Genomic DNA, 18,992 nt, shown 5'->3' with positions numbered 1-18,992 from the left:
TGCTTCCAGTGATGTCCTCAGTCGTCTTCATCCCGACTGTGACACACGTGTCACGGATCGCCACGCCACACGAGCTCAGGGATGTGCAGCCACATGAGCCAGCAGGTGGCGCCGCAGTGCGCACGCGATCACCTCGTTGTTCACCAGCAAACATCTCAGACCAGAGGTCTTACACGTGCTTTTCAGCATGAACACATTCTGATTTCATACCCCGTCAGGACTCCTCAACTCGTGCTTTGGCGTGTAAAGTTTCCAGCGGCGGTCAGATTGGAACGTCGTCTGCAGGCGGATCTCAAGCACCGGCAGCAAGACGAGCAAACAGACTCCACTACATGTGACTCTCAGAGGTCAGCTGGTGGTTTGGGTGCCCGTCCACGCTCTCCTGGTCAAACATTTGACCTGGTGAACGTCAGCCACTCTTCCCGCCACACACACACTCACACACACACACACACTCACACCCACACACACAGCTCTCTGAGCAGGTGAAGTGATGCAGAAAATGGGATTCAGGTTTGTCCCTGCGTAACCTTCCCTTCGCTCATTTAGATGTGCTAACTTATTGGGACTGGATGCTTTTAGGCTGCAATGACGCTGCTGTACCTCTCTTTCTCACACACACACACACACACACACACAAACACACACACACACACACACACGGTTTCCTCTCACACTGAGTTGGGAGAATTTCATGCTCTATATAGGCCATCATTATTGGAAATGAAGAAACACCTCCTCGTTTAAAGATGCGCTTTGTTGCCACGTCTCATTTCCACTTGGCCTGCGAGTGTATTTTATCTTCTGCAAGATAAGCAGGATAAAGAAAGCTCTTATCTGCTGAGTGCTAAGTGGATGAGGAGCTGCACTGTACACCGTGTACGCGCTGTGTACTCGACTGGGTAAAGTGAACAAACAAGGCCGATGCCGGCTGAATCTAATACTGCCCCGGGGCATATTACACCCAGAATGCAATGTGGCAGACGATTCCTTCGGTGGAGGGAGATACGACGCACTCCGGGCTCAAACCAAGCAGAAAGTTTGGACCAGCAGAGGGTGAGGGAAGGTGCAGATGCATTTCGACATTTTGTTTTGTCTTGTCTGCGTGTGTGTGAGCAGTAACTCACAGTGAAGAGCTGTCGGCCGCATCACACTTCTGCGTGTGTGTAAGCAAGACTCACGGAAGAGACTCGTCTTAACACGACCAAAGTCTGCAGGTTTACTGCGTCTTTCCACATCCTGTTTGTGTTACGGAAGCTCAGCTGTGTCCCGCCAACATTTCCCTCCACTGATGGACAAAATAAGCTAAAAATGCAAACCCAGGCAGCTCAAAAGACCCAGCGGGGTTTTTACTGTGTCTGTGGCAACGTTCCAACTCGCTCACGTCAGCCAGCAAAGCAGCGACAGCAGCGACAGAGTGGGCTTACGGGATGGGGGGCGGCATCAACGAGTTTGTGCAATTACTGTCAGCGCCAGCAGGGGGAGACACACGTCACAAACTGCAGGGTTAAATGATCTTTACACATAAAAGCAAAGAATGTTGCATCATCAGCTCAACGTTTTCATTTTTGAGATACTTGCTAACACTTCTTAACGCCGACACACAAAACTAAGTGAACGTTACGGACATCTTACACGCTAAACATCATCTTGTTATCATGACTGCTGTGAGCAATTGAGGGGCCCGACAATAAACCTGAGGGGTTTAAAGAAAAACCAGCAAAATATATTTCTGTTTCTTGTGAAACATCTTCAGCTCTCTGTGCCTGTGAATCTCAAATGAAGCTGCTATTTGCTGTTTCGGCATAACCTCCTCAAATCACATTTTATTTCATTAAAAGTTCCATGAAACTGGCTTTAAAGCTTCTACAAGATTAAAGACTCAAATGATCCTGATGTGTCAGGACAGAATTCAACCACAGTCTGCGTTTCAAACACCTGCTGAACCTACTGGAGTCTCCCAGCCCGACGCTGACGTCTCTCCCCTCATGCGGTGTGAACAGCTCGCCCTCTGGCAGCCATGTTGGAAGTTCTCATCAGCAGCTGATCGAGTCCCTGAACACGAATCTGCCGGCATTCACGGTTAGTTCAGGTTATATCTGATCGGTTTGGACGCGTGCTCCGGGAGCGCCCGTGTACCTGCTGCTGCCGTGTCATTTCCTGTATCAGCTCAAACACACACGCGGTGCTCCTAATGGACTCGTCAGCACAGTCAACATTACAGCAGACACACAGAGATTCAAACCAGATGTTCAGACGGAGGACACAGAGCGAACGCTCATCCTCCTCGGACGCTCTAATTGGATGGCGCTCGCCATAGCCAGGTCGTTAGAGTCACCTCCATGCTCATTAGATATGGAGATTTACAGGAAGCAGGAAGAGAGGGAGGGGAATTATTTTTATTTCATTTAGTGTTTTATATTTGACCTTTATGTTATCAGGACGGGCTCTGGAGATCCAAAGCGCTCTTTGGAGAGAACCCTGACCATAAGCACAATTAAAGAAAAGGCAACACAAAGAAGAAGAAGAAGAAGAAGAAGAAGAAATTAAAGCTGGGAAAAAGATCAAAAGCCTGATATTAAAACCCTTCAACAACAATTCAGCCTGCATATTTTAGCTCCAAGTTTCTCTCTGCGTAACCAAATCTGAAGTTGCCCAGTCGAATCAGATTTGCCACTTTTATCACATGGAAAGCTCTGCAAAGTTTGTCAAACTGCTCTTCCCAAGATCCACATTGAATTGACTTCGAAGTCCTGAAAGTGTCCTGTGAAATCAGCTGAACTCACCTGAAGCCTGAAATGCCTACAGAGGATAAGGAAGGTAGATGGTTAGATAATTTAGATGCAAATTGAATGAATCACTTAATAAGATGTTTCTAAATTCATCAATTAAGTAATCGATGAGAATGAAGATCTGAAAAGTCGATAATTACTTCCAGCGTCTGTCCCCCTGCCCACATTAACGCTGCTTTATGGAGCTGTGTGTGGAGCACTTTGTAATTCAGTGTCGTGAGTAAACGCGAAGACAGACATGATGGCGGCTGTTAAAGAAAACCCTCGCTGTCATGTGAGGGAAATGATGGGGGCGGGATAATGAAGGGACTTTTATGCAAAGCGACGGGTGTCACGGCGAAAGGCTCGCGCTCGCTCTTCTCCGTCAAGTTATAATGATGCATGAAGGGCCCCTTCATGTTTATGACATGATTGTGAGTGATTTATTGGCACCCCGCGGTAATTAACATCCGATTATCTTCTCCGGGAAGCTGTGAAGTCTCTTGTCGCTGCTGCAGCTGCCGTGACTGGAAGTTCACCGCTGGCACTGAACGAGGCGGACAGGAGCCTCCGCAGGGCTCCATTAGCACCCAGCCATATGTTAAACAGCAACAGCTTCAGACGCCGCCGCCTCAGCTCTTACCTGCTCCAACCGTTATCAACCATTGTTCAAACAGGCAGCACCATTAAGCTCACAGTTTTTCACCCAAGTCGCCCGCGGAGCCTCTGCAAAGACACATCTGTCTGAATGAGGCATTAGGATCATCCCGAACCTGCCAGATTTATGTTTATTAACCCGAAACTCTGACCGCTCTCACACGTCACTTCATTTATCTCAGTTCACTCGCCCAGGAAATCGATTTCTAAAAATACGCGTAACCACTCATCGATTCACGCACTTATGCGCCTTCCCGTGAGATCACGCTGAGTCGTGTCCATTTGCCGCCGGCACCCCGTGACTGATCAGCTTCGTCTGAAATGATGCTCAAGACACGAGGAAGATTTCCTCGTCCTTGCTTTGAATATTTCGCTCATCGGGCAGCAGCGGTGGCGTGTGGCCGTCTTCCAGTGGCTCCCTCAGCGTGAGCTCGGCTTGTCTCCACGCCGAACATCCCGTGCACATGCAGCCCGGTGGAGCCCTCTTATCACACACATGCTGTTAATCAACCTTCCTTCCTGATCCAAATGCAGGAAACTCGATTAAGTTCACCGTTTGTACAAACTCCTCCTGACGTCTCCACCGTGAGCTGGAGCAGCCGATCCATCAGTCATCCCTCCCGCCGCGACTTCCCAGCATTCATCACGAGCCGTCCAGCTGCTTAGATCATCCTCAGCTGGCGGTCGTTCGGTCCACATTATGCAAAATGTCAGCAGGCGAGCGCGGTGTAAAGCCGCAAAACAACATCAGTCAGAGTCCGGGGAAAAGAAACAAACAGAGGATGGAGAGATCATCGTCCTTCATGCAGCACATTCTTGAAAGTTTCCACTTTGCTGTTTGCCTGAAAGGAGCAACTGGGCTGAGAAGAAGGCCTCTCAGTATTTAAGGTGAAGTAAAGGAAAAGCAGAAGGCTTTGGAGTGTGTTTCATTCATTAGTCAGCTCTCACCTATTCTCTCTGTGTCTCTGTCTGTCTGTCTCTCTGTGTCTCTGTCTCTCTGTGTCTCTGTCTGTCTGTCTGTCTCTCTGTGTCTCTGTCTGTCTGTCTGTCTCTCTGTGTCTCTGTCTGTCTGTGTCTCTGTGTCTCTGTCTGTCTGTCTCTCTGTGTCTCTGTCTGTCTGTCTCTCTGTCTGTCTGTCTTTCTCTCTCCATGCCTGTCTGTCTGTCTCTCTGTGTCTCTGTCTGTCTGTCTCTGTCTGTCTCTCTGTGTCTCTGTCTGTCTGTCTCTCTGTGTCTCTGTCTGTCTTTCTCTCTGTCTCTGTCTCTCCCTGTCTCTCTCTCTGTCTGTCTGCCTGTCTCTCTCCCTGTCTGTCTTTCTCTCTCCCTGTCTCTCTGTCTGTCTCTCTGTGTCTCTGTCTGTCTGTCTCTCTGTGTCTCTGTCTGTCTGTCTTTCTCTCTCCATGCCTGTCTGTCTGTCTCTCTGTGTCTCTGTCTGTCTGTCTCTGTCTGTCTCTCTCTCTTTCTGTCTGTCTGTCTCTCTCTCTGTCTGTCTGTCTGTCTCTCTTTCTGTCTGTCTGTCTGTCTCTGTCTGTCTCTCTCTCTGTCTGTCTGTCTGTCTCTCTCCCCTTCTCTTTTGTGCTGTGTGCAAAAGATAACAGCTCGGCTCCGTGCTTTAATTCTTTTGCATCGCAGATTAGAAAAAGGCAAAAAAGAAAAAAAATCCTGGAGAACATAAGGTGACTTTTATTCTCTCACTCCTCTTTTTTGATTCTGTTTGGCATCACGGAGTAAAAGCCGGCGTCTTGTCGTCCCGATGTGAAGTCTCTCTCTGGCTTTCAGCGACTTTTTAATGTCTTGACATTTACAGTGAAAGCGAGGAAGATGGTTCACTTTCACCACAAAGCTTCTCTCAGAGAAACAGGCCTCAAGCCGAGTGCAAGAAAAGGAGGAAGGAAACGAAAGGCCGCCACTTTGATAGCAACAAAAATGAGACTTAAGAAGAAGTGAAGACGATGATGAGGATGTTGGACGGGCCCAGACCTCGTCGGTTCGGTTCCACAACTCATCAGATGCTCTTTTTTGCTTTCCCTTCTGAAGAGGCACAGTGAGCTGAAAAGACAAGATGAAATTAAAAGAAATCTCTCTCTCACACTCTCAACCCAACGCATAATTGGTTTCCTGGACTAACTTCAACTGCTGGGGGAAATCTTTGACAAAACCACACATAAATAAATCCATTTCGCTGTGTTTTCTGTTTCCCTGGCTGCCTGCAGAAGAGGCCTCGTTATGTATGGAAATGAGATTCTCCTCCTCGCTCGCACTCTCTCAGGCGTCCCCACAACCTAACGCCTTATTGGCTCCCGCCCATGCAAATGCGGGCCAGTGCCGAGGATCCATCTACAGAGGAGATACTATGAAAGAAGAAGAGCACAGTATGTGAACACACAGTCTAGTTGTTTTATACACACATATGAACATTTAAACACCTCGCTGCGTCAGTTTTATTCATAAAGGGCAAAGTCACATTGCCCCTGTGGGCTTCTCAGTACGACACCCTCAGACCCTCACAGCCAGGTTTGGTTCTGTCATTCACACGCACGTCAACAAAACGTCTCTAACAAGTCGTCCGATCTAATCGTATTCATGCCTGTAATGTTCGTTCTACGCCTTCCCAGCAGGCGTCGTCACCTTTTCTGCACAAAACAAGTACATCACACATTTGAAAAACAAATCAGAAAATTCAAACAGTGGCAGGTGGAGGAAACAACGTTGGGCTCAATACCAGACGCTTAAAGAAGCAGGCTGTTGACCTTTGGCTAATAACTGAGGTGCCCTTGAGCAAGACACCGAACCCTCAACTGTCCACCAGCCGTCCATCAGCTGTCAGTTTACGTTCCTTCTAACAGTGGACTCACGGTGAAGCGGCAGAAGGACAGCGTTCACAGGTAGCAAACGGGTCAACGCCACATCCCTAATTAGCAGCGACAAAGGCTCGGGCGTCGGCGGCATCCTCCTCACCGAGCTGAGGGAAGCGTCCCTGTGGTTCCGACTGCGAGATGAGGACGCCATGCGGCGGCCCTCAGAGACCCCGCCGCCCAGCGGACACGCAGTCCTCGTTAAGGTTACCGACTCTGCTGGTGACACACGGATGACAAGGACAATTTACTGCATGGCTGCGTCTCCTTGTCTTTGAGCAGACTGAAAACACACACACACACACACACACACACACACAGACTGTGCAAATTAAGTTTAATAAGAGAAGATGAAACTTTGTGATCCCTGCAGGGAAATTAGGAGGTCGCAGTGGCAGAAAGGAAGAGGATACACAAAAGAAGAAGAAAATTAGGAACAGAGCAAGTGGGAATATTAAAGACCACTGGGACACTGTACACTGTGTACTAATACTGCATGTATTTTACTCAGAGAATGAAAATGTAATCCAAAAACCTGTTTCCACTTTCTCAGTCGACAAACCCTCGTATGATTTCTACTCCTGAGAAGTTTCACATGCTCACGTTTAAGAAGCTGGAAGCAGCAGACATTTTCATGTGAAAAAACGATTAGCGGAACACGAGAAAAGCTCCCAGTATTCCCTCCACAATAAAAGCTGCGCTGTGGACGCCCAACATGTTTTATCAGTCACACACTCGTCACACACACTGCGTCAGAACAGAAACGGACACCTAAAAGAGCTCGCCTTCGTAGTCGATGCTGCAGGGTTAGACGGGAGGTCTGCAGGTGAGTCATCAAAGTGAGCCGTTTGAGACGTTTGTCTGCCGTTTAGGCTCTGATGATCTCATGACCTTCCAGAAGAAACTGTGAGAACACGTGAAACCGAACCGAGTTCACTTCAGCTGCCGAGTCTCACTTTCCCGACGCTCGTCTCAGCGTGACTCTCTGCATCGCGGTCAGCAGAAAGCCCTTTGATAAGAATGGGGTTATTTCACATTTTCCTTTTTGTGAACAAACCCCGCCAAAGGACGCAAACCAACAGGAAGTTGACTTCAGCTCCGAGCCCATTCGTTCCCACTGAAAAATAAATCCTTACATGTAGTTTGATGTGTCAGTAAAGCTTCAGAAAACAGCTGACGGATGCAGCTTTTCCCAAACAAAAAGAGGAAATGCATTTTCTGAGGAGCGTTTTCAGCGGCGGATTAATGCAGCAGGATGGTGTACGAGAGATTTCAGAATAAAACCAATCTGATCCTTTAATCAACTCTGACAGGGTTTGATTTATGGACGCTGACAGAGGAACACTTCAATTTTTAAATGAACTTTACAGCATATCATGTCCAGCCTCTGAGTGAAAGGTTCAGAGGCTGGACCTTTCATTCAGAATATATTTAAAGATGTTTTATGGTCCAAGTTAACACTTTTTATTCTCTGTAAATAAATAAGTCTAAAGAAAAGGAGGAGTAATTCAGTCGTTTTCTGTTTTCGCTTCACTTCACTTTCTGGTTTTTGTCTGAGGTCTAAAGGGGGAACACCCCCAAACACACACACAAACACACACACACACACACACACACCATCCAAACCCTCAGGACTTCAACTCAGCCAGCAGGGGTCAGAGGTCAACAGGAAATGGACAGGAAGTGGACCGTGGAGGACTGTGCTGGTGTCTGACCGCTATAACTGGAGCAGAAGAAGATCTCCCCCCTGGACAGTACTTCCCTCCTCGCAACACACACACACACACACACACACACACACTACATCACTCACACAGCAGCCACACAGTCATGTCCCCAAACCCTTTCCTCTCTGAGTTGCACAACACAAAAGTACACACAAACACAAAATTTAATGCACATACAAATGTTGCCCCACACACACACACACACACACACACACACGTCCCCAAACACTCTCACACACTGTGGTGATGTGATGTGATGTGAAAGCAGGCCTGTCTGCGTGCCGTTTGCAGTCCCTCACAGACTTTCTCTCCCTCAGCTTTGTCTCCCAGGCATCCACACCCCCCCACCCCCAAAAAACAATCTCCACCAATCAAATGCTTTGGGCTATTGGAAGTTACATTTAAACACACAAGTGGTGTGTTGACGTGGTGCTGCTGACATGGCGAACGTAATCCACACATTGACAGAAAAATGAGTCAAAAAAATGTGCTTCCCTGGTTGTAACAGCAAGTTCAGACCGACTTCTTATTGTGCTTACATGACTTATCTGCAGCCAGCTGAATGGCCTGTGTGTGTGTGTGTGTGTGTGTGTGTTCAGTGTTAAGCTGAGCTTGTGTTCAGCATTACAAACATCATAAGTGATGCTTTGCCCTCAAACTGTGTGTGTATTTGAACCTGTGAGAACGTGTGTGCGTGCCCACATGAGTGTGTGTGTGTAGGTGTGTGTGTGTGTATTCAGCATTAGAAGCACCAGCAGCACCACTGACCCGTGTTCGCCTCAGTGTGTTTTTATCTCTGCCTGTGTGACCCGAATTGTAAATACAGCATCCTCCACTAAGCTGTGTGTTTTACTGTGTGTGTGTGTGTGCGTGTGTGTGTGTGTGTGTGTGTGTGTGTGTCGGCTTGTGTGCTATGAATTATGAGCAGCAGCCCCAACCTGACCCGATCTGTGTATGGGCTGTATGACTTTGTATCTTGCATATCAATTCACAAGTTATCTTTGCAATATGTGTGTGTGTTTCTGTGCGTCTGTGTGTGTGTGTGTGTGAGCCATGCCAAGAGGTTAATTGAGGGGAGGGCCTCTAAACCGTTGCTCAGGGAAACGCTCCCCCAGTCCATCACCTCATTGGTTATTCAGCAGCACACGCTGAACAAACAAACTGCAGCTGAGTCCTCGCTCGGCTCCAGCCCAGAGTGGGTCACTGTACCCGCCGTCGGAGGCCCCTGGCTGGGCTGCGGGGGCGTCGGAGGCCCCCTGCTCCCCGACCTGCTGGAGCTCCGACGGCGGGCTAATCCTTACAGCACACAGAGGAGGCGCTAAGAGGAGAGGATTAACCCAGCACACACACCCGCTCCCTGTGCTGCTCCTCCTCCTCTTCCTCCTCCTCCGGGCCTCATCATCATCAGCACTTTCACAGCAGTTTTCTGGCTCCGCTGCTGCTCGATTGTTCCTCCTTTTCTCCTGCGTGTCTTCATTGTCTTCATATGTGAAGACTCTCCTGCTCCTCTTCTTTATTATCCTTCTCCAAGGTCCCTCCTCCTCCTGCTTCATCTCCTCCTGGTCCTCCTCTGATCCTCTGCTCCACCTCTTCAGCTTCTCCGCTGCTTAGACTGATTATGTCAGCCACGTTTCCTCCTCGTCCTCCTCCTTCGTCTCGACTTCCTGTCCGCTGTCCTGTCTCTCCTCTAATTAATCTGTCGTCCTGCTCCTCCTGCAGTTTACACAACTCCCCATTGTTCCTCCTGACCTCCTTCCTCTTTCAGTCCTCTTGCCGTCGGACTAAAAATCCTCTATTTACATCACTCTCTCTGTCCCTGTTTTCTTTGACCTCATCCTCCTCCTCCTCCTCCTCCTCCTCCTCCTCCTCCTCCTGCTCTGCTCCCTCTGATTACACCACTCTGTCTTCAGGTGTTCCATTCTTCTCTCCTCCCCAGTTTTTGACCATCTACGCCTCATCTTTCACCAATCGACCAATCAATTTCCTCCTTACAGTACAAGAGTCCACTCCTCCTCCTCCTCATTTCCATCCCCTCATCATCCTCATCTCACCTTTCCCGTCTCTCCCCTCTTCCTGTCCTCATCAACCTCATCTTCCTTTTCTTTTCGCTCCCCTCCTGCTTTCCTCCCCTCCGCCTGAAACAAATCTTCTGTTCATACCACCCTTTCTCATGTTGCGCATGACTTTCCTCCTCCCCCTCTTCCTCACCTTCCTCTCCTTCATCCCTGCTTCTTATCTCTCCTTCTCCAGCTTCTTCTTCCATCTTTTATTTTTTCTCCTCTCTCCTGGTGACCGTTGAGTAGATACAAGAGCTGTAAGTCAGCAGGCTGGAAAGAGCTTTAGTGAGTGTGTGTGTTGTGTGTGTGTGTGTGTGTGTGTGTGTGTGTGTGTGTGTGTGTGTGTTGAGGAGTGGATTATCCAGGTTCCAGGACTCGGCGCTCACCGGCAGCCGAGCGGAAAGCTTTAATGAGTAGTCGCTGTTTACTGAGGACAGAGTGGGACACGCACACACACAGACACACACACACACACACACACAGACTTTTATAAACTCACAGATACCAAAAACACACAATAATACACGGTTGTAAGTACACACAATGATACAAACTCCTACTCGTAAACACACACACATACACACTAACCAGTGCAGTAATGGGATTTGGAAGGTTTTCTCTATAAACCAGTCTGTCCTCTGTCTCCTCATTAAGGAAGACTGTCCAGAGCTGCACACACAAACACACACATGCACACACACACACACACACACACACACACAAACACACAAACACACACACACACACACACACAGTGCTGCAGAGCTCTGGGCTCACTAATCATTTGAAACCTCTGTATCTTTGTATTTTGTTGTTTGTGTGTGTGTGTGTGTGTGTGTGTGTGTGTGTGTGTGTGTGTCTGTGTGCGCATGCTGGCTCGTTGCTAACATTTAACCGTCTGACTGAGTTTTTGGATGCATCTGCATTTTTGGGCAGCTGAAGTCACTTTTGCAGCCCAAACCAGAATTCTGACGTGAGATCATCGTGTTATGTCAGCTTCACGTTCGCTTCCTCCTCGCGAGTTATTTATCCTAACACAATTAACAAGGACACGGCGGATCGAACAGGAAGGAGACTCTGCTTTCTGCCTGACAGATTCCAAGTGTCCACGGGCTGTCAGCGACTGAACACAACCAAATCTGGAGTTTAACTTTGGCAGAAAAACTTCTTCATCAACCAAATGTGAGAAAAACTACTTCCTGCCTGGAGGAATATTCGTCTCGACGGAGGAGGAAGTGCACGCGCACACACACACACACACACACACACTCTCTCTCTGGGCAGCCGTGGCTCTTGATGTGGTCCATTTTCTACAGCCAGTTTGAACTCAATGAGCCCGTGTGAGCTTAATAAACCCTCAGTTATTTTCACATTCAGAGCAGAGTGTTAAGTCTCTGACAGTTTGATTTCCACGTCAGTGAAACATCCCCCTCGTCCAGATAAATCATCAGTGCAGCCTGTAGGGGGCACCAACACAGTTTTACAGTTTTGAAAGGCAAATATTAAATGAAAATAAATAAGCAGCACCATGCATGATTTGTGTCTTACTTTCTGGCACTTCCTGGTTTTCTTTCAGTCTCAGTATCACAAAATCCGAAATTACTGAAATTGAGTCCACAAACAAGGAAACAGTTAGGAAACAAAGTGTGGACACAGTTTAAGAGCTGCTCAAACAAAGCTTGCTTTTTCGTTCTCACATTATTTATCTGTTGTAAATCCACTGAGGATTTAGAGCGGCTGATCTAAACGAGCGGATTGGACGGCTAAAGCGAGGCCACCTGAAGCGTAGCGTCAAATGAACAGGAAGCTGTTGGCTCTCTGGACTGTGACGCGTGTTCGCAGTTTGTTCGCCAGCTGAGCAGCTCGTGTTTCCTGTTGCCATCTCTGATCCAAGCGAGGCCGTGAATCATCTCTGTGCATTAACTCTCTCTCTCACACACACACACACACACACACACACACACACACACACACACACACACACACAGACGACTGCTCCTCCACATTTTTACTTTTCATGTTTTTGCATGAGCAGACATGAATGTGCTTGTGTGTTGTTGCTCTCTCTTCTCCCCCTCTCGTCTCCCCCCCTCCTTCTCCCCCTCTCATTGCCTCCTCTCCCTCCCCCTCTCTTCTCTCTCTCTCCCCCTCTCGTCTCCCCCTCTCTTCTCTCTCTCTCCCCCTCTCGTCTCCCCCTCTCTTCTCTCTCTCTCCCCCTCTCTTCTCTCTCTCTCCCCCTCTCTTCTCTCTCTCTCCCCCTCTCGTCTCCCCCTCTCTTCTCTCTCTCTCCCCCTCTCGTCTCCCCCTCTCTTCTCTCTCTCTCCCCCTCTCTTCTCTCTCTTCTCTCTCTTCTCCCCCTCACTTCTCTCTCTCCCCCTCTCGTCTCCCCCTCTCTCTCTCTCTTCTCCCCCTCTCTTCTCTCTCTCTCCCCCTCTCGTCTCCCCCTCTCTTCTCTCTCTCTCCCCCTCTCTTCTCTCTCTTCTCTCTCTTCTCCCCCTCACTTCTCTCTCTCCCCCTCTCGTCTCCCCCTCTCTTCTCTCTCTTCTCCCCCTCTCTCTCCCTCTCTCTCTCTCTCTTCTCCCCCTCTCTTCTCTCTCTCTCCCCCTCTCGTCTCCCCCTCTCTTCTCTCTCTCTCCCCCTCTCTTCTCTCTCTTCTCTCTCTCTCCCCCTCTCTTCTCTCTCTCTCCCCCTCTCGTCTCCCCCTCTCTTCTCTCTCCCTCCCCCTCTCTTCTCTCTCTCTCCCCCTCTCGTCTCCCCCTCTCTTCTCTCTCTCTCCCCCTCTCTTCTCTCTCTCTTCTCTCTCTTCTCCCCCTCACTTCTCTCTCTCCCCCTCTCGTCTCCCCCTCTCTTCTCTCTCTTCTCCCCCTCTCTCTCCCTCTCTCTCTCTCTCTTCTCCCCCTCTCTTCTCTCTCTCTCCCCCTCTCGTCTCCCCCTCTCTTCTCTCTCTCTCCCCCTCTCTTCTCTCTCTTCTCTCTCTTCTCCCCCTCACTTCTCTCCCTCCCCCTCTCTTCTCTCTCTCTCCCCCTCTCGTCTCCCCCTCTCTTCTCTCTCCCTCCCCCTCTCTTCTCTCTCTCTCCCCCTCTCGTCTCCCCCTCTCTTCTCTCTCCCTCCCCCTCTCTTCTCTCTCTCTCCCCCTCTCGTCTCCCCCTCTCTTCTCTCTCTCTCCCCCTCTCTTCTCTCTCTTCTCTCTCTTCTCCCCCTCACTTCTCTCTCTCTCCCCCTCTCTTCTCTCTCTCTCCCCCTCTCGTCTCCCCCTCTCTTCTCTCTCCCTCCCCCTCTCTTCTCTCTCTCTCCCCCTCTCGTCTCCCCCTCTCTTCTCTCTCTCTCCCCCTCTCTTCTCTCTCTCTTCTCTCTCTTCTCCCCCTCACTTCTCTCTCTCCCCCTCTCGTCTCCCCCTCTCTTCTCTCTCTTCTCCCCCTCTCTCTCCCTCTCTCTCTCTCTCTTCTCCCCCTCTCTTCTCTCTCTCTCCCCCTCTCGTCTCCCCCTCTCTTCTCTCTCTTCTCTCTCTCTCCCCCTCTCTTCTCTCTCTCTCCCCCTCTCGTCTCCCCCTCTCTTCTCTCTCCCTCCCCCTCTCTTCTCTCTCTCTCCCCCTCTCGTCTCCCCCTCTCTTCTCTCTCTCTCCCCCTCTCGTCTCTCCCTCTCTCTCTCTCTCTTCTCCCCCTCTCTTCTCTCTCTCTCCCCCTCTCGTCTCCCCCTCTCTTCTCTCTCTCTCCCCCTCTCTTCTCTCTCTTCTCTCTCTTCTCCCCCTCACTTCTCTCTCTCCCCCTCTCGTCTCCCCCTCTCTTCTCTCTCTTCTCCCCCTCTCTTCTCCCTCTCTCTCTCTCTCTCTCTCTGTCCTGTCCAGAGAGTTGGATGGTGATTAGCGTTGGGATTCTGGGACTCTGGCCTCAGTTTTCATTAACAGCCATAAACACAGTTCTGCTGTACCGCCGAGACCGACCGCAGGCTCGCTGAGTGTGTGTGTGTGTGTGTGTGTGTGTCTACATCTGGGCGAGCTTTGTCTGTGCTTTGATGACAAGAGTGGAGAGAGAGAGAGAGGTGTTGTTTATCATGGCGGTAATTAAGCCCGCAGTTCGGCTTTAATTAAAATATAACAGCAGCACTAAGTATGGACCTGTTTTCTCTGTCTCGCACACGCACACACAGAGAAACACACAAGGCACATTTAGCTCCCTTTTTAATACTAAAGATAAGGTAAAAAGACCACAATTCAAAAAGTCTTTCAGGTCTTCCATGGATACTGAATCCAAAAACCACATGAACCTGAAGACACCCGCAGTGTTTGATTGGCCGGTTCACTTCATCTTCACAGCAGATGATCACCTGTGACCAGTCCTGGACTAAAGACACTTAAAGCAACAGCAGCACAGGGAGCATCTGCTGCTTTGGTTCATGTGGCTGTAAATGGAAACGTCAAGGCGATGATTCATTACGTTCTCGACTCGTCAGAGTACTGAGCCAATCACAGAGGAGCAGAACAACTCGATGAACGAAAAGATTGCTAATCAGAAATCCAATTCCGCGTTAACAGTCTTCGCAGTCTGAGGACAAACTCAACAAAACTAATTATTATTGGTTAAGATTTTATATTTTTTCCTGAGCCTGTATCAGCACGAACAGACACTTCCATAAGTAGATGACGAGGAGACGGCTTCGGACCTCCACCAAGGAGGAAATCAGGGCTCAACACAAACCAGCAGCTAATCAATGAGTCCTCATCTCGACAGAAAGCAAACAGAAACGTGAGTCTGAGACTCAGTACAACAGCTGCCCAATGAAAACAAAGTGACGCCTCTGGTGTCTAATGGACGAGCTCGGTGGTCCTCCAGCAGCTCCACAGTCACCTCCTGAGGTGCTGCTGAGCTGGACGGGAGTCGGACGAAAACCCCATCCTGCAAATGATCTCAACGATGAATTGTGGACTTTTGGGGTAACTGCTGGACTGGGCCTTCTGACGGTGAGAGACATTCAGTGTGTTTCCTGACTTTGCTGATATTCTGGGGGCGGGACGGGAGGCTTTGACAGGCCGGACGGGACCGACTGCTGCTCACTGCTGTAGATTTAACTGCGTGAAGTCAGCACATGCGTCAACATTTACAGCAGTAAAACACAATGGACGGGGGACCTTCTACTGCACTGTGAGTACTTCTACTATTCTAAGTCAATAATACTCACATACTTTTACTGAGACTAGACTTTGTGTGTGTGTGTGGAGTTGTCAGTGAAGGAGAAAATTAGTCAGAAAATGACAGCAAAGTACCTGGGTGATCCAACACACACACACACACACACACACACACGTTCAGCTGTTTTCCCTGCAGTGCAGCCTCACTGACAGTGTGAGATATAATTACACAGACACTAAAATATCCTGAACTTTCAGTTTTTCTCTTTGCGTCACTCCACCTCTGACCTTCTGTCCAGAGTCACAGCTTTACCCAACGTGTCATACACCACACAACAGAAGAGAAACGAGGTTTTCTCCTCTGAAAACGCAGCTGATCTGCTGCATATTCAAACTACGGCATTCATTTATGTGTAGGTTTAAAGCTCCGTGTGTCGAGGTGTCAGACGTAACTCAGTCTTACATTAGAGTCACAAAAATGACCATCAGCGTTGCTAAAGCTCACTCACACAATGTGGACTCAACAGCCATGTGGTGCTGCAGAAAGGATCAGATGAGATTTTATCATGTTGTTTTTCTTTTGTATTGTTCTGAGTGTTTTCCTCTTAAATTGTGTCTTGACAAACAGCATAAGCTATAAGTTTTATTCTTGTGTCATTGGTCCATGTGATTCCCAGAGGCGTGTCCACAAGGGGGACACTGGCCAACGCCGAAATCTGATTGGCCACCCTGTCATTCTACAGTGTGATTGGCTGTATGCCAAGTGGGAGGCGGGGCTTTAGCTAAACTGTTTGCTTTTGTATGTAGCCTTTAGCCTTTTGGAGTGCAGTTTCTTCTTCAGGACTTAAAGAATAAAGTGCAGAAGCTTTTTGTTATATTTGCTTGGTTCCATGTAACTGTGCTGTGATTGGCCAGACTACTGAAATCTTAGTGTTATTCACTTTGGATGAAAGCATCAGCTAAATGAATGCAATGTAGAAAAAAATGTAAACACAGGAATGTAAGAAGCGGTAACATAAGAAATGGTAAATCGTACTATGTACTGTTGTACGTACTTCACGCCACACCTGCACGGTCAGTGCCCCTCTTAGGCCACCCCAGTCAAAAACAACTCCGGACACGCCCCTGCTTAAATACATGGATGACTTTAACCAGAAACAAACCTTTTCAGCGAGCCCTTCACACATGTACGAAGCATAGAGAACCACGTAGGATATCAGCACTTGTTTATTGTAAAAAAAAGAAAAATACAAAGTACATTCACAGGTACGCAGCAGGTCACTGAGCTGCTCTCTTTGAGTCCTACAGCAAACCAATGATGACTACAATTATTCAAACTCACCGTTTTACAACGTTATATCCCATAAACATACTGTAATATTTCAGAATAAGCACACTGTCAAAGGTCAAAGTTACTCATCTGTTACTAAGCTGTCATACTAACCAACCAGCTGAGTCCTACACAGCTTTATTTACTGGAAAATACAAGAAAAACGAGGTCTGACTTACAGGTCAGTGACAGTTTCAGCTCTTTGTGATTTGACTGACAGGTCAAAAAAGGTTTTAACTGACCAGATGACTGGGTTAACCAGCATCTCAACCAGTTACACCATACACTCCATGAAAAATAGTTTTGTCTTTGTTTGTGGCAGACAGAGAAGATGGATGATGAAGATGGAGAGCTGATTTGGTTCAAATATGCAGCAGCAGCAGATAGCTAGTTAGCTAGCTGAGATAGATAGATAGATAGATAGATAGATAGATAGATAGATAGATAGATAGATAGATAGATAGATAGATAGATGTGTAGGCCTGCTTGAATCCTTTCTCTCTGTTCATCATCATCATAATAATATCTACTGTATAGTTATACATTTACCTGTCACATTTTTTAAAGACTGAAAGTAAAGGGAAACTGCTAGCCAAGCTTTTGGATACATTGCACAGAATGAGAACAGATTATTAATATTTCTGAGCTAAATTTGTTGTTCTAACAATTTATTGTTTTGTATGGCGCCATCAAGGGGCCAAATGCCACCTAATTTTTGGAAACTGCAGGGAATTGATGTGGCATGCAAAAACTTCACAGGCCTGTCAAGGATAAAAAGAAAATATATTCCCAGAGTTGTTGGAAGAGACTGACTGGCGCTGCAGTCATTTGAAAAATAAGTGTCTAAGCGCTCCTACAGATTCTGTGTGTACTATTTCAAATGTATCTTTGGCATTGCAGTCACTTCTTGTTGCTTTCTTGTACTTTTGCGCAGATCACACTATGATGGACTAAAGGTGTTTGATGAAGCTAAGCTAGCAGTTTCCACCTGCTTCCAATCTGCCCTATTTTGTACCGGACCCAAACTGATAAACATCTTGCCATCTGACTGGGTATAATGACAAACACGAGGATTTCCCTAAATGTTGGACTGTTCCTTTAACTGTCACCAACTGTCTTGATCAAGCAGGGAGGAATGACACAGAGGAAATGGGGACCAAAACAGATTACTACCACAGAGTTTCTTTTGGCCGGTGAGAGGAGGTGGGTTAGCTGATTAACTGCTGTTCACCCTGTCCTCCGAACCCTGACTGTCAATCATCAACTACAGGCACCAGGGCGACCAAAAATGGACAGAAAAAAGTCAGAAAAGAGACTGATTCGCCTATGAAGCGTGACCCTGGGGAAACAAAGAGGAAGTACAGTCCTCACACGGCAAAAAACAGCTGGAAAAAGAGCAACAAGAGCAAAAACCCATGGAAGGTGGAGAGCCGATAATCCACAGCCAACGGACGAGTCCACTCAGGCTTCAGTTACATCCACACAGAGAACAGCACAGCGTCGACAAAAAGTACAAATCCACCTCCCGAAAAATAGCCTACCAAGGACATGGCGAGGAAAAAAAGACCCCAGAAGAATCAGACACGAATAATTCCTTGTTACTCGAGATATTTTCTCCGACAAAAATGTTTTTTCTTTCATCTGCTTTTGTGTGATTCGATTCTCCTTGAAGGAAACTTGTGTACCAAGAATGTGCAACAAGAAGCAAAAAAAGCAGTTCACAACCACAGGCAAGGAGGGAAGGGAGGAGAGAAAAATCCTCAGAACTGCATCAGAGAGGAAAAAAAGCTTCAGGACTTAATCTGTTTTCTTTTTGTAAATTGGATGAAGAAAAAAAAAGAAGCTTTAGATGCTCTTTGTGTCTTTAGTTTTGTCTTAAGGCAGTCTTTTTTGTCCGGCCCCCCTCTCCGGCTCGGTGCTCGACGACGCTCCACCTACAAGAGGATAGATACGAACGTCTTACACCTCAGGCAACGCAACGCAGAACACACAATCCATGCAAAATGTCTCATCAATGAGAAAAAAATGTCAGTAAAAATAAGATTAATTGAAAGCTGGCTTAAAAAAAAGCAATGTTTAAAAAAAGAAGCTGACTGAAAAATGTAGGATCGGTTTGCAGAGCCAAAATAACGCAAAATGAATTCTTAGATCACATTAAAAAAAAAAAAAAAAAAAAATATCAAGTACAAACCATTGAACTGTGTATAAACTCACACAGTCACACTTCAATACAGTATTTGTAAAATCAATTGTATTTTAATTTGGAAAATAGAAAAAATGATACTGAGGTTACTCAAGTGATAGAAAAATATGAAATGGTCAAACTAAATGCAACACTTCAAAAAAATTCTGATATGTACACAAAACAAAACCTCTGAAACACACAGTGCCTGGAAATTGTTTTAAGAAAATAATTATGTTCCTCAAGAACAACAACAGAGCCTGAGCAAATGGGAAATGCATAGTCCACT

At 47.5% G+C, this 18,992-nt stretch overlaps 1 protein-coding gene across 6 annotated transcripts in view; it reads right to left on the bottom strand.

The window, feature by feature from the left end:
* pcdh1b (protocadherin 1b) overlaps positions 1–18,992 on the bottom strand; it is a 138,306-nt gene that overhangs the window by 18,414 nt on the left and 100,900 nt on the right. The window contains exon 5 of one of the 6 annotated variants that reach the window (XM_046406739.1): positions 5,232–5,476. The exons of 4 other annotated variants lie outside the window; for them this stretch is intronic. In XM_046406739.1, the coding sequence (XP_046262695.1) occupies positions 5,433–5,476 (44 nt within the window). In that variant the 3' untranslated portion in view covers positions 5,232–5,432. Of the gene's footprint in view, positions 1–5,231; positions 5,477–16,400; positions 18,456–18,992 lie in introns of those variants that run through there. One more of the 6 variants, XM_046406737.1, reaches the window with a different exon arrangement.

This window comes from Scatophagus argus, chromosome 12 (assembly GCF_020382885.2).
Source record: "Scatophagus argus isolate fScaArg1 chromosome 12, fScaArg1.pri, whole genome shotgun sequence".
Classification (NCBI taxonomy): Eukaryota; Metazoa; Chordata; class Actinopteri; family Scatophagidae; genus Scatophagus; species Scatophagus argus.
Note: the sequence above shows the minus strand (reverse complement) of the source record. Positions and strands in the feature narration are given on the sequence as shown.